General features: G+C 35.5%; 1 protein-coding gene and 1 pseudogene across 3 annotated transcripts; both read right to left on the reverse strand.

The window, feature by feature from the left end:
• Positions 1-16: 16 nt before the first annotated feature.
• LOC112002313 (uncharacterized) lies at positions 17-7,078 on the reverse strand. 3 transcript variants are annotated; one of them, XM_065765240.1, is made up of 8 exons: positions 6,685-7,076; positions 6,416-6,575; positions 5,633-5,812; positions 3,439-3,573; positions 3,097-3,179; positions 1,772-1,865; positions 1,560-1,659; positions 17-1,470 (listed from the first exon to the last, which is right to left on the reverse strand). In XM_065765240.1, exons 1-7 carry the CDS (start codon positions 7,035-7,037, stop codon positions 1,570-1,572), a joined length of 1,095 nt encoding a protein of 364 aa, XP_065621312.1. In that variant the 5' UTR covers positions 7,038-7,076; the 3' UTR covers positions 17-1,470; positions 1,560-1,569. The 3 variants fall into 3 exon arrangements, with proteins under 3 accessions (XP_065621312.1, XP_065621313.1, XP_065621311.1); XM_065765241.1 differs by lacking the exon at positions 5,633-5,812 and adding an exon at positions 4,525-4,704 and having other exon boundaries at positions 17-1,659; positions 6,685-7,078; XM_065765239.1 differs by having other exon boundaries at positions 17-1,659.
• Positions 7,079-8,788: 1,710 nt separating this feature from the next.
• Positions 8,789-25,423, reverse strand: LOC112002325 (oligopeptide transporter 4-like; annotated as a pseudogene).
• Between the last annotated feature and the right edge of the window lie 1,155 nt (positions 25,424-26,578).

The raw sequence follows: 26,578 nt of genomic DNA on the forward strand, positions 1-26,578 counted from the left end.
GGGGGGGGGGGGTGGTGAAGTAAAATTTATTGATAAAAGATAAAAAAGAACAATACCAGGTTACACTAGATGTGTACAACTGGAGCCAAAAAAAAAAAATCCAGAACCTCTTTGGCATGACTCAAGAAACCCTAAAGAGAGTAAATACAAATGGCCACAGGTTACTTGCCACTGAGCAATGCAAAACAAGATGATGATTTTTTTTTTTTTTGATAGGTAACAAAAAAATTTTATTAAGAAAAAATAGCCAACCCGAGTACATTGGGGATGTACAGTGGGGGCAAATATCAAGAACCAAAATTACAATGACCAAGTAAAGTAGGAAGAGAAAAACAAGAACAATGCGACAAAGCCACACTCCAAACAAGTAGAGTATGCAAAAAGAAAGACTTGATCTCTAGTAAGGAGTACTCACATCCCTCAAAGCATCTAGCATTCCTCTCTCTCCAAATATACCACATCAAGCAATGGGGCACAAGTCTCCAAAAAATTATATTGCGAAGTTGTCCGAATTTACCTTGCCAAGACTCAAAACACCTCAAGTACCTTAAGTGGCATAACCCAATGGAGTCCAAATAAACAAAACACCAAAGACCACAACTCAAAAGCTATGGGGGCAATGAAATAAAAGATGATCCATCGACTCCCTACATCTCTTACACATGTAGCACCAATCAAGAACAATAATACTCCTTTTGTGAAGATTATCAGTTGTAAGAATCTTACCTAAAGAGAATGACCATGAAAAGAAAGCCACCCTTGGAGGGACCTTCGATTGTCACACCAACCTCCAAGGTAAGGAGCTAGTAGGGGGTAGAAAGAAAGAAACTTCTAACCTCAAAACCTCTACTCCTTGCTGGCTTCCAACAAACCTTATCAAGGCCAACCCCCCGCACTTTCCTAGAGTAAACAATGGCCATAAACCGATCAAAAGAGACTTCCTCCCAATCCTATGGTGGACGATACCAAGATGATCTACAATCTCTCCATTGCTCTTTCACATGCAACACCAATCCAAATTCATAATGTGATATTTCCCAAGATTACCCACCGTTAGTATTTACCTAATGCTACTATGTAAGCTAAGATAATGATCTTACGAGGTACCTTAACACTCCATATGCTCCTCCATGGAAATTGAACTCCTGTGGATCCTTTGAGAGTATCGTAGTTAGAGGGGGCTTTAAACTTTCCACTCTTAGTTAATTAACTGCTAATACCAAAAATTGGAGTCAGAAAAGGAAGACAAGAACCAATGAAGCACCTTCTTTGCTTTTGTTTCTACAGAAGTAAGCAACAGTTTGAGAGAGGGAAGAAGAGACTGTGTGATGCAGCCATGGAAAAATGCTCAACTCGCTGCCTTCAGACTTTGAGGAAATTATTGAATGTTAATATGAAGAATTCAGATAAAGCCTGCTTCAAAGGTAACAGTTTTATGTATTGTATGACGATGTTGGCAATTATCCAATGCTAATACCAAAAATTGGAGTCAGAAAACTTTTGCATGGTAGTTTAACAATGTCCAATGGCATAAAATATTGAAGGATAGTGTTTCACACCTTGACATGCTCATGATGAATTTACTGAAAGCCACTGGTTATACTCATCCATCCTTATGATGAAGGAACTGGAACTTGGGGAACCTCCACCACCATATGCCTTCATGTTCCAAGATGTGGACCCAATAATTTAGTCTAAATTATTCCATTATGAAAAAAAATAAAAAATAAAAAAAGAAATGAGCCATGGTTTAATGGATAGTGATGCAAACCTTTGCAACTTCAGAGGTATCAGTGGCACTGTCAATACTTCTCAAGCACATTTTAAGATTATTTCGTTGCATGTATACAACAGCTCCTATAGGCCTGACACCACCAATAGAGAAATACAACAACAAATGTATAATCAAATACCAATAACATTATTTTTTTTTTTGGCTGACAACAAGTAGTTTAGAAGAGATGATTTAGTTAATGGTAAATGAACTGAAAAAACCAGAAACATATCTTTTTTTTTCCTTTTAATATTGGTATAAGTTATACCATGATCTCACTCTCTACCTTATTTTACAAGGGGATGATGTGTCATCTCAGATAAAGCTCATTGACAACCATAAAAGTAAATAGAGGACGCATTTTTAATGGCATTTCACCCAAGCATTAAAGTGCAATTCTTTACCAATTTCTCCTAGTGTCATAGTTTATACATACCTGATTAAACTTCCTAACCAAAGCATTGCCGAGGAAAAACCTAAGCGAATATAAATTCTTTCACTTGTTCTCAAAAAAGATAAGCTTAAACTATAAATTATAATCAAATACCACTGACATCATTATGCTAATACCACAATTGATAAAACATCGTATTTTAAAAGAGATGATTTAATTGATGGTAAATGAAAGGAAACAAATAAAACATCATTTTTTTACTAGTAAGTCACACATGCATCCAGTAGGTCTTGTCACTCTGCTTTTGCAGCCCATTGGCAACCAAAAAATCAAGAGGAAGCTTTTTTAATGGCATTCCACCCAAGCATCAAAGTGGTATTATATGCTTAAACCATGCATGTTACTAGTCTACATATGAAAAAGTGTCCAGATAATAATTCTTATGCAGTGCTTGCCTTTCATCTCAAACTATTGTACACACTAAAAGGAAAACCTGAAAAATATCTAGTTTTGAAATCCCTGAATAAATAGTTTTTATACTAGCATGAGGCAAGGCTTCACCCCAGGCAACCACTACCAAGGCAGAAGAGAGTATGATTATCCACTTCAGTTGAGACCCAGGCAACTCAAACTACCCTTCCAAATAGATCTTAAGCCATAGGAAACTCAAGGTTCTCCAATATGTTCTGATATTTTCATCAGATGATAGAAAATTGAATTTATTGCACATCTTTGATAGTTCCAAATAATTCCAGAATATAATGAATAAATGCTGAAATATGTTAAGATCCCCTAAAACATTCCAAATATAGATGGACTGTTAGCATATATTTCTCATGCAAATCTTACCCACTTCACATATCCTTACATAATTATTATTACTATTATATATATAAATATGCCTCCATGTGCACTTCAATCATATTACCTTAGACCTGCTGCAGCACTCTTTACACCAAGTTGCTTGCCAATTTCATCACTTAAATTGGAATTCCCGTCCACTCTAACTCCCTAAAAATAAGAATGAGGCAATAAAAATTTGCTTAAAATGCATTGTAGAAAAGGTGTCACATTTTAAGTGTTTTATTTAAATCATAATAATTCAAAGGCATTGAATAGTTCCATGTTAGGCAGACTGATATGGATGGAAAAAAGGTCTTGAAAGGCCTGGATCAGAAACAAAGCCATCCATATTGCACATGCAGCTGATTAAATAAAGTAGGATTTATATTATAGCATAAAAATCCAAAATGTAGTGAGTTATTATTACCAGACACTCCCCATAAAATCCTCTGCCCAAGCGAACTTTGAAAACCTTATTTAGAAATTTATCTGCAGCATTCTGGCGAGAGGAGATATAAGCATTTCCCTTAGAAATTAAATCCACAGAACTTAACTCCAGTAACTGCAACAGAAATGATCCATACCAGGTTAAGAAACTTCATCCACGAAACAAAACCAGAAACAAGGGGGGGGAACAGGAATAGAGTCCAACTTCGAGAGACACAAAACCCTGTAGTAATAAAATAGGCTAAAATAATAGGGAATTTAAGGCCCAAATTTGGAGAAAGTCAGTTTAAAGTAAACACATTTTTATTTTAAATCAATACATGTTTTTGCTTGTTTGTCTCAAGAAGCTTGCAATAATTGATTTAACTTCTTCTCAATATAAACATCAAAACTATAGAATACTGAATGAAAAGAACATAAATGCTTTAACTGCAATAATGCTTCTAGAGATAATGCATCAAGGCAAGATGTATTTCAAATAGATGGTCATTTGAATATCTATCAGGTCACCTTTAAAACAGAAAAAATCCAGAGAAAAAAAGAAGAAGAAGAAGAAGAAGAAGAAGCTGGCATGATTTCAAGCAGTCACAGAAATATTCTTTTTTTTTTTTTTTAATTTTTTTTATAAGTGTCACAGAAAATTGAAAATGTAAAATTACAAACCCTTGAGCTTATGTTCTGATGAGATAATGATTTAATAATTGCTATTTTTTAAATTTTGATACTAAAAGTCTTAAATTATGTGGGAGCCAAGAATTAGCAATATATGCCCAATAAAGCCATTGGGCTTAGTTACACTTGAAATGCACATCCTTCAAAAGCCAACATCTGAGTCTGTAGCATTCAAATCCAATTTTCTTTTATTCTTTCTCCTTTAAAAGAAAATAATTAAACCCAACACTTTCTCCATTTTCAATCTGAAGGCCAAGTTAGCATTCAACCAATAGCAAACAGGAAGTACCAAATCGTAAAATTAACCTAAAATAATGATTGTAAAAAATTATCCAGAAATATATATTTAGGGAAAAAAGAAAAGAAATAGGCATCAGATTTAGAACTGCCAAACCTGTTCATACATGTATGGATTAGTTATGCAGTTCAACTTTGAGCGCCATTGATCAATTCCAATATTAAACGCCCTAATATCTGGTAAGCTCCATCGGTGAAGATCACTGTCTTCGATATACTTAAGCACCATTTCAACACGATCTCGGTCTTTTGGGTCTAACAAACTTGCAACCATCCCCTTATTTCAAAAATAATGCAATTAATTTCAGTTATCTGAACACAAGGAGCTAGGAAGTAGAAACTCATTCTAGCACAAAGGTCACTAATATCTAATTTGGCCAAAATACATCGTTAAACTTTAGCTCATGAGCGATTTTAGCCCCTGAACTTTAAAATGATCACTTTTAGTCTCTATAAAATATAAATTGATCGTTTTTAGTCTCTAAAATACTTAATGTGATAGATTTTGATCCCTGACAATATTAAAGTAATCGTTTTTAGTCTTTATAGAGTGATGACCTACAGTTTTTAGTTACCCAAATAGATCAGTGGGTGTGCATGGGTTGGGTTGGGTCGAGTTGAGGGGGATTTTTTGACCCAATCCATCATGGTGGGTCAAAAAAATTCAACCCAATCCAACCTAACCTATCACATAAGTCCAACCTAATCCAACCCGACCCACATAGGTCGAATTGAACCCATGAATTTGACAAATTTTTATTATTATTTTTATTATTATTAGTATATATTATATATATATATAATTGAGCTTGTCTTCTGATGAGATAATGATTTAATAATTGCTATTTTTTAAATTTTGATACTAAAAGTCTTAAATTATATGGGAGCCAAGAATTAGCAATATATGCCCAATAAAGCCATTGGGTTTAGTTACACTTGAAATGCACATCCTTCAAAAGCCAACATCTGAGTCTGTAGCATTCAAATCCAATTTTCTTTTATTCTTTCTCCTTTAAAAGAAAATAATTAAAACCCAACACTTTCTCCATTTTCAATCTGAAGGCTAAGTTAGCATTCAACCAATAGCAAGCAGGAAGTACCAAACCATAAAATTAACCTACAATAATGATTGTAAAAAATTATCCAGAAATATATATTTAGGGAAAAAAGAAAAGAAATAGGCATCAGATTTAGAACTGCCAAACCTGTTCATACATGTATGGATTAGTGATGCAGTTCAACTTTGAGCGCCATTGATCAATTCCAATATTAAACGCCCTAATATCCAGTAAGTTCCATCGGCGAAGATCACTGTCTTCGATATACTTAAGAACCATTTCAACATGATCTCGGTCTTTTGGGTCTAACAAACTTGCAACCATCCCCTTATTTAAAAAAAAAAAAAAATGCAATTAATTTCAGCTATCTGAACACAAGGTGCTAGGAAGTAGAAACTCATTCAAGCACAAAGGTCACTAATATCTAATTTGGCCAATACACATCATTAAACTTTAGCTCATGAGCGATTTTAACCCTTGAATTTTAAAACGATCACTTTTAGTGTCTATAAAATTTAAATTGATCATTTTTTAGTCTCTAAAATACTTAAAGTGATAGATTTTATTCCCCGACGATATTACCTATCAGTTTTTAGTTACTAAAAGAGATCACTATAAAATTTAGGACTAAAAATAACTCATTGGTTAAACTTAAAAGTAATACTAAGCTCACAACATTTTCAGAACAAATCTTATGCATCAAGCATTGGTTTAATCTGGACCCACCACAAAATTACATTTTTGTCTACTATTAACCGCGCATAACAATTTGCATTTAGGATTTGTTGTAAACCTAATATTACATTAGGGGCGAACAGTGTATTTAGAGAGAAATATTACTGTCTACAACATTTTCATAATAAATCCCAAGTAGCTAGGATTTGTTATGAAAATGTTTTTGTATTTAAATGATCTAATCTGTAAACATACCTTAGGAAATCCGAAATGTGCAAGTTGATCACAAAAGTAATCATACACAGCACTAGAGCTACTTTTTCCAACATCAACATGAAATTTGAGGTTACGAGGACAATCTTCTTCACAAGGAATCTGTGCAAGTACTGATTTTCGATGATCAAATGCTATAACCCTAATTGACATAACAAATAACCAAAACTAAGTTACACATTTGAGAAAGAATTCAATCAAAAACGAAGAAAGAAAAAGAAAAAAAAAAAATCAAATTGGCTTTCACTTACTCGAACGATGAGCGCTGAGCGAGTTTGAGAGCAAACCCTTTAGGTCCAATTAGGTCAAGCAGATAGCATTTCGAAACGCCATGGATGTCAAAGTCTTCGGGTTTGAGAGGGTGAATTGAAGAGAAGGGGAGAATGAGAGAAGGGAGATTGAGGGTAGAGTGGAAGAGGTGAGCGAAGAGAGCGGAGAAAGCTCCAGAGAAGGATGGGTAGTTGTAGAGAATTACGTTTGGGATTTTTTGTTCCGAAGCTTTTGCTATGGCTTCCAACGCCGCATCTGAGCGGAAGCTCCTCCGAACTACGGCTCCCAACGGTGAAGGATTGTTCGGATTTCGGAGCAACAGCTTGGGAGCCATTGATTAACACTACTAGTCCAGTCCACAATTGCTCGGTGCTTTTAAATAGTTTTTAAGCCCAGCCCATGGAGAGTAGCATGGGTTTTGGGCAAAGATCCAAATAAAAAGGGGTTCGGATCTTAGTTTTTTTTTTTTTTTTTTTTTTGTCATTTTGTTTTTTGTTTTAAATTAAAAAAATAAGTTGACATGTCATTAAAAAAAGTCATATCATTGCATAGACAAGAATCTAAATAGAGGTCGCTTAAAACTTTAGCGATTGCTAATGCTTATTTAAAACTACATATATTTATTTCTTTCTCTCTCTTTTATGTGTGTGTTTGTTTAAAAAAAAAAAAAAAAGGTAATTTTCCTACATTGTTTAAGAGAGTGTGTTGTGTGTAATTTAACTTGTTCCACCTTCTCTTAAAAGTTATCATGACTTTTGAGTGAAGTAGTGGTGTGTTTTTGTGTTAGAATTTCTTTTCCTCTCCCCTAATTTTTAAGGACCAAAATGTATTTAGGGTTTTTTTTTTTTTTTTTTCTTTTTGGTGGCCAACTTGAGTTTCTCTTCAGGTACTTTAGAGTATTAATTATTTGAATGTTTGCAAGACAAAATATGTGTAATCTCATCCTACACATACATAATTACTGGAAAAAATCATTTAGGGTGATCTCAATATGTTGATTAAGAATTTTGAACTCAAAACCTTAGGAATCTCACAAGACTTAATAATCATTGTCTTGGACCAAAAACAATGAGACTTTGGAATCACTAGATATTTACATAAAAGAATTTTATTTTTTATTTTTTTCAGGCATGATAGATTTTCAATTTATGTTGTCCACTTTATGATAATTATTATTTATTATCAGGCCAAAACATTAAATGATTTTTGGGGTTTGAACTTTAAAACAAAAATAGATTTTACTAATTAAATTAACTAAAACATACTGCACAAAAGAAACCTTGCCAACATGTTGATTAGGAATTTTTTCTTTACTACCAAAAACAATACTCTCTCTCTCTCTCTCTCTCTCTCTCTGCTGCCTTGTCCCCACGAGTTGCCACTATGCCACCGTATGAACTGCCAAGTGCCAAGGTCACCTCCACCCCCACACTGTACCCTCCTCATCATTGTCACCCTGTCCATGTAAAGTGTGATGCAGTAACTGTGGCCTATGGTTGTGGGTCATGGTTGAAGCCATGAACATTAGATTTGGATTAAGGTTTGCGAATAGAGAAGGTGGGGCTGAGATTAGGAGTGACACCTGAAAGAGAAGAGACACTCGAAGGATAGGTAAGATGTATGTATTTCTGAAGATCAAAGGGCCAATGGGCCATGTCAATTCATTATTCACATATTTCCTATCTTAATTCACAGAAGAACAATTATATCAAAACAACATTAAAAGAGTTAGAAGTGTAATATTGACGCAATTCAAAAGAATGACAACCAAAAACAAAACATCAATGAAACTTGGACGACCAAAATTATGCTTTCCAAATGTATTTTTAATTGGTGCTCTGAAGAAGCTCTTATTTCTCAACATTGGTCACCTAATTTAAGTATATGTATGATTATATGTTTCCTCCATATCACGCATACAAATTTAAGGAACTGTGCATTTCCATTTGAAGATGAATTTTTAGATATCAATATAAACCATATGAAACATCTTTCTCCACTTATGTTTATTTCTGAACATCATGCTGTCAAAAAAACTTGCTAATACTATGCTATGTTTTATAACAGAAGAAAATTTAAAAAAAAAAAAAAAAAAAAAATACATGCCTTACTTCAATGGACAACCATCAACCACTATGCCCTTTGCCGTTGGACAAACTGCTAAATTACAGTGTTCACCTTCTGTACCCCACCAATTCACACCTTTCCCCTCCATACCCACTGAAAAGTACAGTAGCACTCCCATGAAAGCCAACCCTGCATCCAGTGCTCCTGAAAGAACATAATTGTACCTCTGCCACCACTCTTTGCGGTATCGATATACAAAATAATTAAAGATTGTTCCAACTACAACCCAGGCATTGTAGTTCAAGGCTGTTGCTGGAGGCATATTTTCCTGTTGCTCGTAGGAGCACTGGAAGGTTAATGAGTGGAATCCAGGTTTGCTTTGGGAATGCCTTATGCAACAGCCAAACAATAACAGGTCCTATTGCACCTCCAAGGAAGAACCAATTTATTGCCCCATAACTTCCAAGACTTCCAAAGATTCGTTTAGGTTCCACCAAACCCCATATAATAGATGCATCAAAGAAAACTCGATCGCTAGGGCATGTCCAAGGACTATTAATTAACAGGAAGGAGTTCTGGTTGGCATATGTTCTGAATTGAGTTTAGCAACCACCATGCCACTCCAACGTTGATGGTTCCAGCAAGAATTGTTCCTATGAACTATGCATACATATGCAAAAGCAGCAGAGTAGATGATAATTGAGTAATGATACAAAATATGTGAAAACTAGCTATATGTGCGTGTGTCATGAATTTATGATGGCAGGTTCCATTTTAATAACATTAGACCAATACTTGCATCACATAGTTGCTCTTGTGATAAGTCTAGACTTAGTACATACGCAAATTTTGGAGGTACATCTTGCTATGTAATATGAATGTGACAGCTCGGAGAGTGAAAAAATGGTATTAGCATAAAACCATATAGGCTAAAAAATTAGAGTTATATCATTGACCATGAGCATTTGTTATTTTTTGAAGATGATTATTGCTTATATGTGTCTTGCTTTCTTTTTATTTGACTCGAAAATCTGGATTATCATAAATTAATGTTTTGACTTACGTTAATTTCAGTTGTTAAATTGATCGTAGTAAAGAAGTGTGTTTTTTTTTTTTTAAAGGTTGGGAATGAGGGAGGAGCAAGTAAAGAAATGTTTACCTGAACTAAGAACATTGATCTAGGGGGAATCTTCATGTAATGTCCTAGCTTGAAGTCACTAAGGACAGAGACAGCTTGAGCCATGCTCATATAGCCATAGACTTTAAAACTTACATCGGCTATTGGTCTTCCTCGATATATGAGACCCATCATGTACTCCGTTATTATGTTTAGCCCTGGTGTCTGTAGATCAGATACAGTATCACAACAATGGTGGAAAAGTACTAGATATTTTACATTGATGGTGACAAGGTAAACTATGTAAATGCTTATTAAGGTATTCTGACAAAACTATAATAATAACTAACATCAATCAAAATTCACAAAATGTGATCAATTAACTCAATTTAATGGGAGCTGGTTTGATAACATATAACCTGTTATTTATAGCCATTTTAAAATTGATTAGACTATTGGTGTTATATATTTTCAAATTTTCAGTAGGACATGAAAAGTTGTGACCAATACAGCTATAGCCAACAAATTAAGAAAATATATTGTAATTATTGAGAGGAAAAACAAGTTCAAGTTTCTTTATTATATCAATCTTTTGTTGCAAGAATAAGGTGAGGTGAGAGAAATTTAACCCAATAAGTTATGATACTTTTTGGAGCAGTCCCCAGCATGGCATCCGGACTTGATTATTCAAAACGGTACAGAGTACAAAGGAAATTGCAATTGTCACAACTAGCAATAAGTAAAACCACCACGAAGGTATGCCCTTGTATTTCCTCATCAATTTTGTATGAATATCCTCCCTGCCCTTGTAAGAAGCTTAAAATCTCATAAATTTCTCTGTGAATTAAATTTGTATCAAAATGTGAATGTTTGGGTATAAATTTGAGTTTTAGGATATAAGCACTAGATAATTAGCATTCAAGCTTACGAAATTTGAGATGGTAAATATATGTACCACAAATTTAGCATTTACATTATTATTATTTTTCAAAAAAAAAAAACCTAAAACATACCACATTTAACATATCTTAGTATATTTACCTAAATTTTGTTCTTTGTCGCATGTTTTACTTGTAGAATTTCTTGCTCGTCTAATTTATAGTATTCACATTGAAAACTCATAACAAAAGCATTTCGATAATACATTACCTTCCATAGAAGAGTGTCACATGTGAAAGGGTGGCAACAATAGTGGCAAAGCCAAAGCCATAAGAGAGAGCGAAAAAACATGCTTAAATGAATTGGTCCTTGCTCCTCATACTTGGCTAGATCTAACTCAAACTTGTTATTGACGATGGCTGATATGTTGTATTGTTGACCTTGGGATGTAAACAACTGAGAAGAAAAAATGGGAAATCTACTTGCATTGTAAGTCAAATCCCCAATATGCTATAGGGGTTGCAATGAAGACTATCAATACATAGCCTGCAAAAACGTTCATAATGGAGAAGGGGCTAATGAGGGGGCTAAATAGGAAGGATGACACTGCAGCCCAATCGAGTGTCATTGCTCCTAGTCCAAGTCCTTGCATGCCTAAGCCAGTTTGTTGGGCAGTGACTGATTTAGAGAATGCCCAACAGATCCATGAGATGTTTGTCAATGTTGAAAAGAGGTACCCTGGCATTGTGTACCATGTAAAACTACAAATTAGTGCAATTAGGAAGAACTTTGCCTGTGAGAACCGCTTCTCTTCTTTCTCTTGCAAAGCCCTGCATAATTCATATCAAAATTTTATGTTAAAACTTAAACCTAAGTAGTTTATTGTTATTCATATATGGAACATAGAGACATTGTTAGCTGTTTATGTTGATCCAGTTTTGGATGCTAGGAAGTGAAGTTATTACTTTAAAAATGGAGCCAATTTGAGATAAAAATGTTGAGAGTGATGAGTATTTAAAATATTAGTTAGCAATGGATTGAAGTAAAATTTTATGAGCCATCAGGAAAATGTGTGATGATAGAATGACTTTGTATGTGACACCAATTGATAGTAATGAGATTTTTTCAAGTTGATTTGCATAATTGGATTTTGTTTCTAGTCATTCCACCACTGTTTGAGTTCTTTGTGCAGAAAATACCACTGTAGTTAAGAACTAAAATGCTATGATATGAAGGATGTGGATTAATTATCAATCAAGAAGTAGCCTATTTCATGCTCCAGGATGAAGAGTGATCTAGATTTTTATTTGCGTTTCAATTTATATTTTTGTAAGAGTATTTCTTTTGTCATTTCAAAATTAAAATCAAACCAAGAATAAAATTAATTATGATACACCTTATACTAATATTCATGGGATTTATTTAATTAATCAAGAAGTTCACAGATTTTTATTTGCGTTTCAATATATATTTTTGTAAGAGTATTTCTTTTGTCATTTCAAAATAAAAATCAAACCAAGAATAAAATTAATTATTATTACACCTTATACTAATATTCATGGGATTTATTTAATTTATAAAGAAGCTCACATGAATTTTCATGTAGAGAATATTGAACTTCCAGAGTCTGTTTGAACCAGAATCTGGTGTAAGGCTAGGAGCATGGTAAAACGTGGGAAGACCGTAGTAGATTTTGGATTAAAAATAAATGACAGTTTGGTCTAAAAGTTAGTTTCAACAAAAATGGGCCCCGTTTCTTTGTGGTGAAGAGGTCTAGTGCTCTAGCTCTAGCTTATCTCCCATTGTAGAATAGATTGTCCCTTCATTTTTTGAAGGTGTCCGTAGTCTCCTTGGGATAACACTGTTATTCCTTGGCTTGTTGGGTTTTTTTCAAGGGTATAGCGAAATAGGAATCAATTTAATCTGTCCAATTTTTGTCAATTTCATGGACGATTTAATGCAATCATGGAACCGTTTTACTCTATCAGAGAGGGAAGGCCCGGGTTGCTACCTTACCAGCGAGGATAGTACTGTTGAATTCTCTATTGCAGTTAAATTCCTCACTAAAAGAGCTCTCAGTGTTGAAGTTCTAGCTTGGACTTTTACTCCTCTATGGAGAGTGCGAAATGGTTTCAAGATTCAGAATATCGGTGACCATAGAGTACTTTTCACTTTCGACAATAAGGATGATGCAGACAGAATCCTGTCAAGTGAACCACAGAGCTTCAATAAACACTTGGGGGTTAAACAACGATACGATAGTGATATGACCATCCAAGATCTCAAGATTGAAAAGACAACTTTTTGGGTCCAAATCCATGGCATTCAGCTTAGGTACATGACTTTAGAGGCGGCAGTAAAAATTTGTGAGGTTGTGGGAGATGTACTTCGGCTAGTGGTATCCAATGTTTCGGATGGTGGTAGTTTTCTGCGAGTCGGAGTTTTAGTTGACATATCATTACCCTTATGTCGCGGTCGCTTATTTCTCTAAACAATAAGAAACAGGTTCAAGTTTCTTTTAAATATGAAAGGTTACCAAATATGTGTTATTGGTGTGGTCGGCTTACCCATGATGATAGATACTATGAGCTCTTGATCGAGAGAGAGAGGACGTTATGCACTGATCAAACGAAGTTCGAGCCAGATCTTAGGGCACCTCCATTCATACTCTCAAAGAAAAATGTGCTAACTGTTCTAGGATTTTATGCTACCAAGAAAACCAATTGTAGGGATGATCAAAAACAATGGAAGCAATGGTTTAGCCTAGTCACAGCCTTCTAAAAAAACCACCGTGTCGAAACATTCGAAGAGTCCAACTGGGAGTTGCACAACTCCTAACAACCACATATCAGTACGTTACACTAAGGCTTCACTTGGGAGGAGGGAATAGAAAGGAATGAAAAGAATCACTTTAGAATATTCTTCCATTCCTTTGTTTGGGAGTTTTAATGAAGGGAATGGAAAGTCTTTTCCCTTATTTAGGAGTTTAAGTGAGAGGGAATGAAATGGGTAGGAGGGAACACTCATTTCTCTCTATTCCCTTAGAATCTCAAATTTTCATTCTCCTTGAAATTGGGATGAATGGAAGGGAATGAAATTAGATTTAATGATTTTTTTACTAAAACTCCTAAAATACCCCTATATATTCAACTCTTTATTTTAAAATAGGGGTCTATTAGTAATATTGTTATAAAATGATTCCATTCCATTCCCTCCATGCTGCTCCCAAACAAGATTACTTACATTCCATTCATTTTCATTCATTTCCATTCCTTTATTTTAAAACATTCAATCAAGGTTACTTAATTCCATTCAATTTCATTCTTTTCCATTCCTTTCCCTTACTTAAATACATTCCATTATTTTCCATTATCTTATGATCATTTTATTCCATTCTATTTCCTTTCCTTATAAACTCCCAAGAGGAGCCTAAAGGGTTTAGCATTCAAGGTGAGGTAACAGATTCCACGTAGCCAATGAGTCTCGAGATTGGTAACGCTAGTAAATTAAGCAATGATTATATTCAAACCGAGGTAACAAGTGTAGCGCAATCAGTAAATCCCGTGATTATGGGAGAATTAAATACTGCTGACTCAGTGGTTGATGGTGGAATAAATTCTCTTTGCAGTGTTTGAAACTCAGTTGAAGGAAATTGATGAAGAGTTGATGAGGTTTAATGAGTCGGGCCTAGACCAATTAAAACTCTTCAAGCCAAATCCATGTGCTGCAGTAAGTGAAGCAATTAATCTAGCTGCTAAGCCACTTAGTGGGTCCCACTAGGGTTTCCAATCATCCTTCCCAGTTACGGGTCCTCCCTACCTGGACACGCAGAAACAAGGAACTCGAGAAATCTAAGAAAGCCACAAGCAAGCAAACAATTTAGGTGACCAACTAGAACTACTTAGACAAGAAACGAAACCTAGCTGCAATTTTTGAACAACTGGACACATTTTCAAAATGTCATCATGTTCTTTAGACTGATGAAGGTGCATCTTTTATATTGGTAGAGGCTTATCATCAACCCTGCCAATAGCAATGAGTTGCATAGCATGGAATTGTCATCGACTTAGGAACTCACGTACAAGAAGGGAGCTTGTAAAGATCATACGAGCAAAAGATCCTTCTATCGTGTTTTTGGCCAAGACAATGGTAGATGATGTTAGGCTAGAGATTGTTCAAAGTAATATTGGTTTTGATCATCGTTGGGTGGTTTCGAGAGAAGGAAAAGGTGGTGGTTTGGTTCTTTTTTGGAAGGCAACTATTAATCTAACCATTGAAGATTCTAACAAGTCTTATATTGGTGCTTTCATTGACAAGAATTCAGAGAGTGAATGGAGACTAACGGGTTTCTATGGGAAACTTGAGACAGAAAGGAGATTTAAAGCATGGAATAGACTTAGCAATCTCAATACACATCCTGAAACGCTGTGGTTATGCGTGGGTGACTTCAATGAGATTACCAGACTTGATGAGAAAGTTGGGGGTGCAATTAGAACTCACAATCAAATGCAGTTGTTTCGCGATGTAATTGATGAATGTAGGTTCATGGATTTGGGTTTTGTGGGTCCAAAATTTACTTGGAGTAAGCACTTTGAAAATGGCAACACAATTTGGGAAAGATTGGATAGGGGCTTGGCTACAAATAATTGGTTTCTGAAATTTCCTGGATCAAGGGTCCATCATTTATGTTGTGACTCTTCTAATCATTGCCCCCTCTATGTTACTTTTTTAGATTTAGTACCGCAGACTCATAAGAGAGTGTTCCATTTTGAGGAGATGTGGCTATCACATATTAGCTGTGAAGAAATTGTTCATTCGGCCTAGAATAGTACGGGTTGTCTTGAGGGGAATTCGAACATTTTAGCTAAAGTGGATAAGTGCGGAAAAGATTTGGTTTGGTGGAACAAAAATGTTTTTGGCAATGTGAGGAAAGAGCTATATCGATTGAGGAAGTTGCTCGGCAAAGCTGAGGAGGAGGCAATTGGTAATGGAAATAATAATTGGATTAGGCAGTTGAAGGGTGATATTAACGTGCTTTTGGATAGGGAAGCAACGATGTGGTCCCAATGTTCTCGTTTGTTGTGGGCAAAGGATGGTGACAAAAATACAAAATACTTCCATAGTCGGGCAACTAAAAGATACTGGAGAAATCTAATTGTGGGCATTAGAGATGATCAGGATAGGTGGCATGTTCAACCAAAAGATATAGCCTCCATCTTGATTAAGTATTATCAAGACCTTTTCTCTTCAGCGAGGTAGCAAGTTTCAACAAATGTTTTGGAGTGCTTGAATGTTATCACTAAGGAGATGAATAGCTTCCTTTGTGCTGATTTCTTAGAGAGTGAGGTTGGGGCTACCCTACACCAAATGACCCCATTCAAAGCACCCGGTCTGGATGGCATGCCTCCGCTTTTCTACCAACACTTTTAGGGTACAGTTGATAATGATATTACATCCTCCATTCTGTCTTAGTTGAATTCAGGAACTTTACCATCACGCCTAAATCATACTTTCATTACTCTTATTCCCAAGATGAATTCACCAGAGTATCTACACCAATTTCAACCCATAAGCCTTTATATTGTGTTGTATAAAATTTTCTCCAAAGTCCTTGCTAGTCGTTTGAAAAATATCTTTCCTAAAATTATTACTGAACATCAATCAGCTTTCACTAAGGATAGATTGATCTTTGATAATATTTTAGTGGCTTTTGAGACCCTACATTGCTTGTAAAAATATAATTCCAGAACCCATGGTTTTATGGCTTTGAAATTAGACATGAGTAAAACTTATGACTGAATTGAATGGACATTCCTTGAAGAATTAATGCAAAAGATGTGTTTTAATGAAAGATGGATCAACTTAATGATGGTTTGTGTCACCAGTGACTTGCTCTATTTTGGTGAATGGTGAATTGTGTGGCATAATTCAACCTACCAGAGGGATTAGGCAGGGAGACCCACTCTCTCCCTTCCTTTTCTTGCTCTGTACTAAAGGATTGAATGGGTTGATAAAAAAGGCTGATATGGAATGTGATATTCATGGCTTTTCCTTGTGTAGGAGGGGCCTAAAACTAACCCATTTGTTCTTTGTAGATGATAGTCTACTTTTTTGCAGGGCAACCATGGAGGAATGTAGCAAGGTTTTGGAGATTCTGAATATGTATGAAGGGTACTCGGGGCAAAAGGTGAATAGGAGTAAAACAGTCCTTTTCTTCAACAAATTCACCTTCGCTGAAATGAGATCCTCCATCAAAAGAGCATTGGGTGTGTAGGAGATTATGCAATATGACAAATATCTACTATCTAGGTCTTCCATCTCTAGTTGGGAAAGGAAAAAAGACAAGTTTTAGCTACATAAAAGAAAGGGTGTGGAGAAAATTGCAAGGGTGGTAAAGGAAGTTACACTTTCAAGCTGGTAGGAAAGTTTTGATAAAATTTGTTATTCAAGCTATTCCTACATACACTATGGGGTGTTTCAAAATTCCCTTGGGACTGTGCCATGAAATTGAGGCATTGATTAAAAAAATTTGGTGGGGACAAAGGGTTGACCGTAGAAAGGTTCATTGGCTAAAGTGGGAAGAGATGACTAAATCAAAGATAATTGGAGGAATGAGCTTTAGTGACATTTCTCTATTTAATGATGCTCTCTTAGCAAAGCAAGCTTGGCGACTATTGCACAACAAAACATCCCTTTTCTACAAGGTGTTCAAAGCTCGTTTTTCCCCAAACATTTCTATCATGGAGGTAGTTGAATCAAGAATGGGGTCTTATGCATGGATAAGCATCCTAAAAGGTAGAGACTGTTAGGATTAGTGCACTTAAATCCTACTGTATGATGATATGTATGACATTATATATAGCTTAATGTTGTAATTAATAAAATTGTTTTATTATTATTTATATGATAATGGTAACATGAATATTTGGCCATTATCATATAGTGCATGAGATGCATAGCATGTGATTTAGTCACAGAAGATATACATCACAAGTTCTTTGTAAACTCAAAATTTTAGTTTGTAGTTGGTGATGAAATTGAGTATTTCACTTGCAAAAACTATAACATATTAACTAAGATTATTTGTCTTGATCATGTAAGTGGAAACTTCTAGTTAATATGTTGATATGTTTTAAGAGTTAAGACATATTGAACTGGACCGCTGTGAGATTTATTATTCTCCAAACGATTCTTAAATGAATAATAAATCTCACGACTTCTATTTACATGGACTCTTAATCTTGAAAGAATAATGGACCTAATCATGAAGTGTTGGTTACTTTGATATATCAGAAGTGAGATCTAAAGTCACGCTCAAAACATTAGTATGTTGGGCAGCCACATTTAGTGTTGATGGAACATATATTCTCAAGATGGAATTCGTAATCTCTTAACGGAGATATAAAATATTCTCTTGAGATAAGTTTAATGGGTTTGGTTATTCAGAGTGTTAGGCCTAACCACTTTAATAAGGAGTTACTAAAGTATATATTTATGAAATTGGATTTCATAAATATATGATGAATAACTTAAATGATTAAACCGGGTACTCAAGGATTAAGATGTAATGATTTTCAAAGTGACAGTCTACATTCATGACTTTGTATTACTACAAATATTTTATGAAGGGATTGAATGTACAATAAAATCTTGGGATATATTTTATTAATAAGGCATAAAGTGCAATTATATTTATATAGTGGTATTAAATTTAATTAATGGTAACTTTGGACTTGTTAAAAGTTGATAGAAAAGCCCAAAGCCCATTAGAGCTAGTGTCTTATTAGTTCCATTTTGGTCTCACTCCAAGCCAGATACTAAAACTCAATTGGAATGGCCCAAAAGGCTAGCTCAATGATAATTAGTTATAAGGAGAGAAACATATAGAATTTTGTAAGAGAATGAAATGGTTTGTATGTGAGTGTAAGACACTCTCTTATTCTTTCTTTAACACATACATATAAACTGATTGAGAGACCACACGTCTTGGACATAAGTGGAATTAGAGTGAAGATTAAAAGTGTTCCAAGTACTTCTAATCTTTGGTTTTGAATTTCACCGCACCAAGGTACACTATCTTGTCCTTATATTCTCAAATTTGCATAGAACATATTATCAATTGCAAATGAAGTAGATTTCTTAATTTTCTGTTGCATATGTCTTATATGTGATACAAACATGTATTTTTCCAAAAAAGATGTCCTACAAAGAGTTGCAAGATGGCAGGTGGGAAACGGTGAGAAAATAAGGATTTGGTAGCATCATTGGTTGCCAAGGAAACACCCTACATAGGTAATATCTAGTCCCATTAAATCCCTTGAAAACTCAACTGTGGATTTGTTAATAGATCCAAACTCAAGGCAGTGGATTATGGAGGTGGTAGATGAAATATTTGCACCAAATGAGGCAGAGATGATCAAGGATATGCCTCTAGCACGTGGAGCTGCTGAGGACATCCTGTTTTGGCCTTATTTGAGTGATGGTAATTACAATTGCAAGTTTGGCTATAGATTCCTTAAATAAGAACCATACTCGGAGGTTGCACAGCAATTTTCAAGCCAAGAAAAGCATCTTTGGACAGCTTTGTGGGCTCTAAATGTGCTACAAAAGTTGAAGAATTTGCTATGGCGAGCTTGTCGTAATGCCATGCCAACGAAAGAAAGTCTTGTTCGACGGACCATCATCAACGACCCACTGTGTGACCGCTGTCACCAAGCTTTAGAAACTCCATTACATGCGTTATGGTTGTGCACGAAGCTCGATATTGTATGGGCAGATGCGACGCTCTAGGGCTTTCAAGGTTCTACAACGTTCAAGGATTTTAGAGAGTTGCTGTCTTGGATGATAACACACAGCAGATATGTCGATCTCTTCACTTACATGGTTTGGGCGGTCTGGACACAACGGAACCAAGTCTGTCTCCAAAAGCCAGCCCAGGCTCTTCATCAGTTGCCTCAACTATCTAAGGATCGGCTTTTAGAGTTTTTATCCAGCCAAGTATCCTCAAATGCCCAACCACGATCTGCAGCAAGATACAGGTGCCGCTGGAAACCGCCATCATCACCAGAATTTGTGAAAATCAATTTCGACGGTGCAGTTTTTCCGAGTAAAAATCACTCTAGTATTGGGGTAGACCTCAGAGATACTCGTGGACTGGTAATTGCCTCTTACTTGAGAAAATTACCTTATGCCTATAGTGCTGCTAAAGTCGAATCCTTGGCAGCGACAACGGCACTCTCATTTGCTTCAGATACAGGCATTTCATGTGCTGTTCTTGAGGGCGATTCATCAGAAGTTTTCTAAGCTTTGACAGATGATGAACCTGCTCTAACTCCATATGGTTTGCTGGTTAATGATGCTAAGGTGCTCTCTAGAAATTTTGATCAATTACTTTACTCTTATACTATGAGAGAATGTAACTCTGTTGCTTATATTTTGGCTAGATATGTTATTAACATACCAGATTACTTAGTGTGGATGGAAGATGTTCCACCATAATTTCATTATGTTGTTCAAGCTGATTTAGATGACTTAAGTTAATAAAACTTCCTAATTTTCCTTCTAAAAAAAACACATTATTGCAAAATATGGATGTGGCACTTTAATTATGATACTTAATTCTGACACTCTTTGTTTTATAGAGTTAAGTTTGATAGTAAATCCATTATATTAAAAAAAAAAAAAAAAAAAAAGGTTTGATAGTAGACGACATTGGATAGACCCCCCCCCCCCCCACCCCAAATTTCATTTTTTAGACCCAAAAAAAAAAAAATTTATTTAGTAAACTATCACTTGAGAGGCAGATCAAACCTGTGACAACTTACAAGCTCATTGGTTACATACCGAAAAAGTGAGACTTGAACAAGAGTTGATGGCCACCACATGAGTTGGCTCCACCACGTATATCCTCAGTAGTCCAGCCCAACCATAGCCTAATACCTGAAATAATCAAACTTAAGAAATAATATTACTAATTTTTTTTATTATGTCTAAGTAATACTATTACTATTTTTTTTTTTTATGAGTAATAATTTTTTTTTTGAGGAGAAAAATAAGTAATAATTTGATATCTTGTAGTCACGGTCTTTACATTTAAAAAAAAAAAAAAAACAATATAATTTTATGTATTTTATGCGTGTATATGTGTGTGGAGATTGATTTGGCAAATTACAAAAATTTGGTGAATTTCAATATCATCCCTAGAGACTATTTCTTATCAAGTTAGTCATTATGTTTGTTCTTAATGAGTCAATTTATAGTGTCTTGACAGTGGCGTCACATTTTGTTGTAACAAAAGTTGATGTACATGAAATTTATATTACTTGGCTCATGATAAGCTATATATCTTGCTTATTAGAAGGGGAAAATAAATAAAAATAAACGGGATGTAAAGAATTTTTATGGAATATCTTATTTATTCTTTTGTTTGAGAGTACTGTGAAGGAATGAAAAGAGTTAAAAGACTATTCAAGAAAGAATAATACTTTTATATATATATATATATATAAGAATAATACTACAAATATAACATTTTTTACAATTGGTAAGCTGATAAGTTGTTATTGATTCTCATAAGAGCATACCAATAACACTATTTTACTAGCTAACATTAAATAATCAATCATCTAGTAGTTGTGAAAAAAATATATGAGAAAAACTGAACTTGTTGTTACAAGCAATGTTCATTTTATTTGTTTATTCTCGCCTAGAAATATTCATTCCACAAAAGTGGGAAGAACACTCATGCTTTTTATTTAATTGAAGAGAATATTCAATTTAAAAAAAAAAAATTAGAAAAGACATTAGATGACTAGAAGTAGAGAGAGAGATATACTAATAAATTATAGGGTAAATTACAAAGTTAGTCCATATCCTTTACACCATATTTCAATTTAATCCCTAACCTTTCAATGGGGTCAATTTGATCCTAGCCTTTTTAGTATTGTGTTAATTTAGTCATTGCCGTTATTTATTGGATATAAAAAGATGATGTGTCAAATAGAATAACAAAAAATCATTTTTCTTGCCGCTTGTATTGCCACGTCAAATTTAAAAAAAAAAAAAATTAAAATATGGGATCACCAACCAAAATCATCTCCATCTCCTATCCCAAAAATCCCTAACTCTCTCTCACTCTTAAAAACTGTGAATTACCGCTGGATTGGTAAGCAGAGCACTTTCAATCAAGCTCTTCTAGGAAAATGATTATTGTGATTTGGGTTTGATTTCAATCAAGCTCCTCTAGGGAAATGATTGTTGCGGATTAGAGTTGAATGAGAATATATGTGGGGTATGAGTTTTACGTGGGGTTTACGGTTGGTCAACGGAGAAGGTACGATTTTTACGTGGGGTAAGCCTTTCGAAATATATTAGAAGCAAATGAGATATCTTCTGCAAGAATATCTCATTTGCATACGGGTGAGTTTTTGGCATGGTACTTAATTGGTGGGAAGATTCTTGTCTTAAGAATATGTTCCTTGAGCCGTATGGAATTATAGAAGACAGTATGCCTCATTTGCATCTTATTTGGATCAAGGGCGTAGTTGGAACCCTTAATTTACTAGATTGCCACAAGATTGGGAGTTTGAGTCTATGGGAAATTTCTTTGAATTGTTGTACTGCAACTTCAGGCCAGGGGATGGATTAGGTATGTGTTTGGCAAAAATTAAAAAGTCAGCTTATTTTACTATTTAGCTTATTTTTGGTACTATTCATAAGTCCCACTTTATAGGGAAATGTTTTCCTTGGAGTATTGATGTATAGAGGTCCTAAGAAAGCTTGCCTTTTTTGTTCAAATGACAACCCAGTCCCAGGGTAACAATGGATAATCTCTACACAAGGAATATCTTGGTTCTTGATTGATGTTGCATGTGCAAGAATAATGAATTTTAGGGAGAGGAGATGGAGATGAGCGGTTGGTGGGATCTCACGTGTCTTAGTTTTAATTTGATTTTTTTAATGTGACATGGCAGTATAGTTGGCAGTAGAAAATAATTTTTTATTGTTCAGTTTGACACATCAGCTTTTTCCATCCAAGAGATAATGACAAGGATTAAGTTGACACAACACTAAAAAAGTTAGGGACTAAATTGACCCAAATTGAAATACGATATAAAGGATAGGGACCAATTTTGTAATTTACCCTAATAAAAAAAGGATTTTTACTTGGTAGGAAATTATTTATTTTTTGAAGTGAGAAAAAATAAAAAAATTATCAGGCCAAAGAGTGAAAAGAGGGATACATCGTGGAGAGAAAAGCTTGTGTCCAACCTTTTTCTTTTTTTTTTATAATCTTACTACTATTTATTAAAGAAAATCTCAAGATAATTTTCAACTTTTTAATTTTTAATTTTTGTTGGGGAATTTTTTAAGGTTTATACATTATTGAAAGTTCATTATGTTAAAGATAACCCAAATTATCTCAATTCTTGCTTTGAATTTATCAAATATATTAAAAGAAATTAAATAGTTTATGTAACAATTAAACTTTTTTTTTTTTTTTCAGAAGATAAACTTTTCATTAGTATTACAATATTCTCATCATTTGTGCAGTCTGCTAAACGTTGATTGATTAATTATGTTAGCCGTACTCATCATCTAAATATTTAATTTAATTGATTGTAATGATTTTGTTAACAAACAAATAACTAACTTCCTTTTGGTAAATTCACCAAAAAAAAAAACTTCCTTTTGGTAAGCAACATGTGGTTGTGGTGATGAGAGGTTGCGGGTGGATCTCATTGGAGAGTAAGAGTTACTTTTAGTGTGATTATGTTGTTGACCAAATGTGCAAGTATTTTTAGTACTGCATAGTATCTAATGTCTTGAATGCATATAATATCTCACTCATAATATGTGAGTTTCAGAGATGGGTGGAGTCTTAATGTTATAAGTGTGATACTGCATATTTATTTATTTTTTTAGAAGAACTATAGTTTTATACTTCTATTTATAAATCTAGTCAATTTATCGAGAGTCGTAATATAATATTAACACGTGATTGTATTTTTAAGTTTTTGTATTATTTATTTCGATAATATTAATATATATAATCTAATGATATTACTCCCATGTGACGTACTACATAATTGAAAAACATGTTAAATAAATCAAAACTATATTAATATTTATTTATGTTTTTAGAAGAACTATAGTTGTATTTATAATGTATCTAGTCGACTTATCGAGAGTCGTAAAATACTATTAACACGTAATTAGATTTTGGGTAAAATTTGGAAATATTTAGATTTTACACTCTAAAGTTTTAGAATTTGAAATTTACCCCTTGAATTTTAGGGGTGTTTAGATTTTACACCATGAAGCTTTGAAATTTGGATTTTGTCCCTCTAAAGTTTGGGAGTGTTTGAATTTTACACTCCTAAATTCTGAAACTTCAATGTATAAAATATAAACAACCCCAAACTTTAAGAGTGTATTTTGCAATTTATCCTTGAATTTTTAACTTTTTTGTATTATTTATTTTGATAATATATAATCTACTAATATTATTCTTATAGGGACTGGGTTAGAGCACTTCTACTATTGAGTAAGTGGACTCAAGCCCAGCTAACCCAATACAATGAATTTGTAGAGAGCGGATTCAAGAACTAGGCCATAGCAAGTAGATAACGTCCAACACAATGTTCGCCACCATCGAACGCAGGTGAACCGAAATCATCCTTAAAAGTCTGTCCTCAGCCCGGTTCGAGGAGCTTGGTCGTAGTCCTTCTCCCATGGGAATGGTTCCCCCCTTTTTTAATATGTTTCTTCCCATTATATAGTCATCTTCCAATGATCCCTTTCCTCCACTTGTTAATCATCCATGTCTCTCTCTAACAACCCGTCCCATTAGTCATCTTATCAATCCCGCTGTGAGTTGTAGCAACCGAGGCAGCGCTGCCTAGGGGTCATTTCTCCATTAATGCTGCCGGAACATCAGTTGTGCGCATTTAATGTGGAGGTGACAGTTCATCCTAGTCTTGCTCCTTGGCTATGCTTCCATGGTTGACATGTTGTACTTATTATTTCTCCTTGGATGCCCTAGAAGGCTGCCTATGGGGGCTCGTTGCTTCCCCCTCCCATGATCTTGGTTAGCCGAGGACATGGTTGTCCTTGGCAAGGTTCCTGGGCAATTTGGACTTTCATACTTCGTCCTCAGGCATTTCCTACTCCTCGGCATGGGCCTTGGGCTTGGTATAAGGTGGGCCGGGGTTGCCAAATTCTCTGACCCTATAATAGCCCCTCAAAATCCTGCTGTTCAGCTCCTCGGACGGGGAGGAGGATTTTGATGTCCTCGGGCCTATACTGTGGCTTATCTAGTCTGGTTCCAAGTCAGCGCTTGGAGTCTTTTCACCTGTCTAATGCACATCTTTAGCGCTTTGATATGCGGTATGCATCCGTATTAAATTTTGACGGCTTCATACTCCCCACATTCAACGGTGTGATGGTAATCCAACAGCATGGATCTTTCGCCATTATGGGCGGGAAGCCTTGCACAGTTGTCTTTGGTGAGAGGATAAGCACTCATTCGAATCGGTTTGCCTCTTCACTTCTGCATTCAAGAGTTCTTATGCACACACCCCGAATCCGGTCAAGTCTCCAACCCAACTTGTGTCTCTTCGCAGCCTAAAAAGCCTGTTCTGAGCGCCTTCCCTCATTTTTGTAAGTTTTCTTCTTACCCTATCTTGTGCTTTTCCCTTTCTGGTGTTCTTCTCCCCCTATTCCTCTCTTCTTTTCGCTCTTCCCTAAGTCTCTCAGCTGTTCTTCAGGATGGGTAGGTTTAAGAAGTTGTTGAGTCTGAGGAGGCGATGGAGGAGTTCGTCGCCACTTATAGGATACCCAGTAATATGGGTTTGAGGTACTGCGAGGAGGGGGATTGGTATATTAGGAGGGAGGTTGGTGAGGTAGTGATTCCCATAATCGTCTTCCTTGAAGGTGGTATAAGAATCCCTATGGGGCCAGTGACGAGGGGCTACCTTAGGCACTTTTAGTTAGCCCCTACCCAATGCGCCACTAACGTGTTTAGGATCCTAGGTTGTGTGGATGCCTTGAACGAGAAGATGGGGTTGAGGTTGACCCATCACGACGTGAATTGGTGCTACAACCTCCAGCTTCTAACAGGTAAGTCCTACTACCTGAAGACGAGGGATGATAGAGTTAGACTTATCCAGTGTCTTCTCGAGTCTAGCAAAGGGTTGAATAAGGATTTTCTCATTGTGTCGAGGGAGTGGCATGACGGCCTTCACTACCAGACAGTAAAGGGGGAGCCAGGTAGGGTACTCGGAATATGGGAAGGTTGATCTGCTGTGTTTTCATTGCTTGCATTGCTTGGTTATTAACAAGGACTAACTTTTTCTTTTGCAGATTCACACGCCTTTGAATGGCACCTCCATTTGGTCAACAAGGAAGACTTGGAAAGGGTCCTCAGGGAGGAGATCTTTGTAAACAAGGCTGACAACCAAGTTAGAGCCGCCCACAAGATTCTCGGATATAGACCAATTCAGAAGTCTTTCTCGGCTTCCAGATACGTGATCAGAGCCAAGGACCCTAGGCTTCGCCAAATCATTGTGGTGGAGCACGAGTTCTTGTTTTCTGAAGGATCTTCCATCCCCGAAGGCGTCCCGTTGTCAAGCTCTTCCTCGTCCCACCAAGCTGCGGAGGCCGAGGGAGGAAGTTTGGAAAATGAGGGAGAAGTAGTTGATCTGGATTCGTCTGAGGACGAATTTGGTGTATTCAACCAAGTCCATCTATTCGAGGATCCCTCTAGTGACTTGGGTGATCCTTATTTATCTAAAGCAAACCTCCTGTCACCA

Source organism: Quercus suber, unplaced genomic scaffold (genome assembly GCF_002906115.3).
Source record: "Quercus suber isolate HL8 unplaced genomic scaffold, Cork oak 2.0 scaffold_617, whole genome shotgun sequence".
NCBI classification, from domain to species: Eukaryota; Viridiplantae; Streptophyta; class Magnoliopsida; order Fagales; family Fagaceae; genus Quercus; species Quercus suber.

Coding starts and splice junctions, on each gene's coding strand:
- LOC112002313 (XM_065765241.1), bottom strand. CDS start 7,037: ATGGCTCCCAAGCTGTTGCTCCGAAATCCGAACAATCCTTCACCGTTG. Junction 6,576..6,684: donor GCTCAGCGCTCATCGTTCGA/GTAAGTGAAAGC, acceptor TATGTCAATTAG/GGTTATAGCATTTGATCATC. Junction 3,180..3,438: donor GATTTTATGGGGAGTGTCTG/GTAATAATAACT, acceptor TCTTATTTTTAG/GGAGTTAGAGTGGACGGGAA.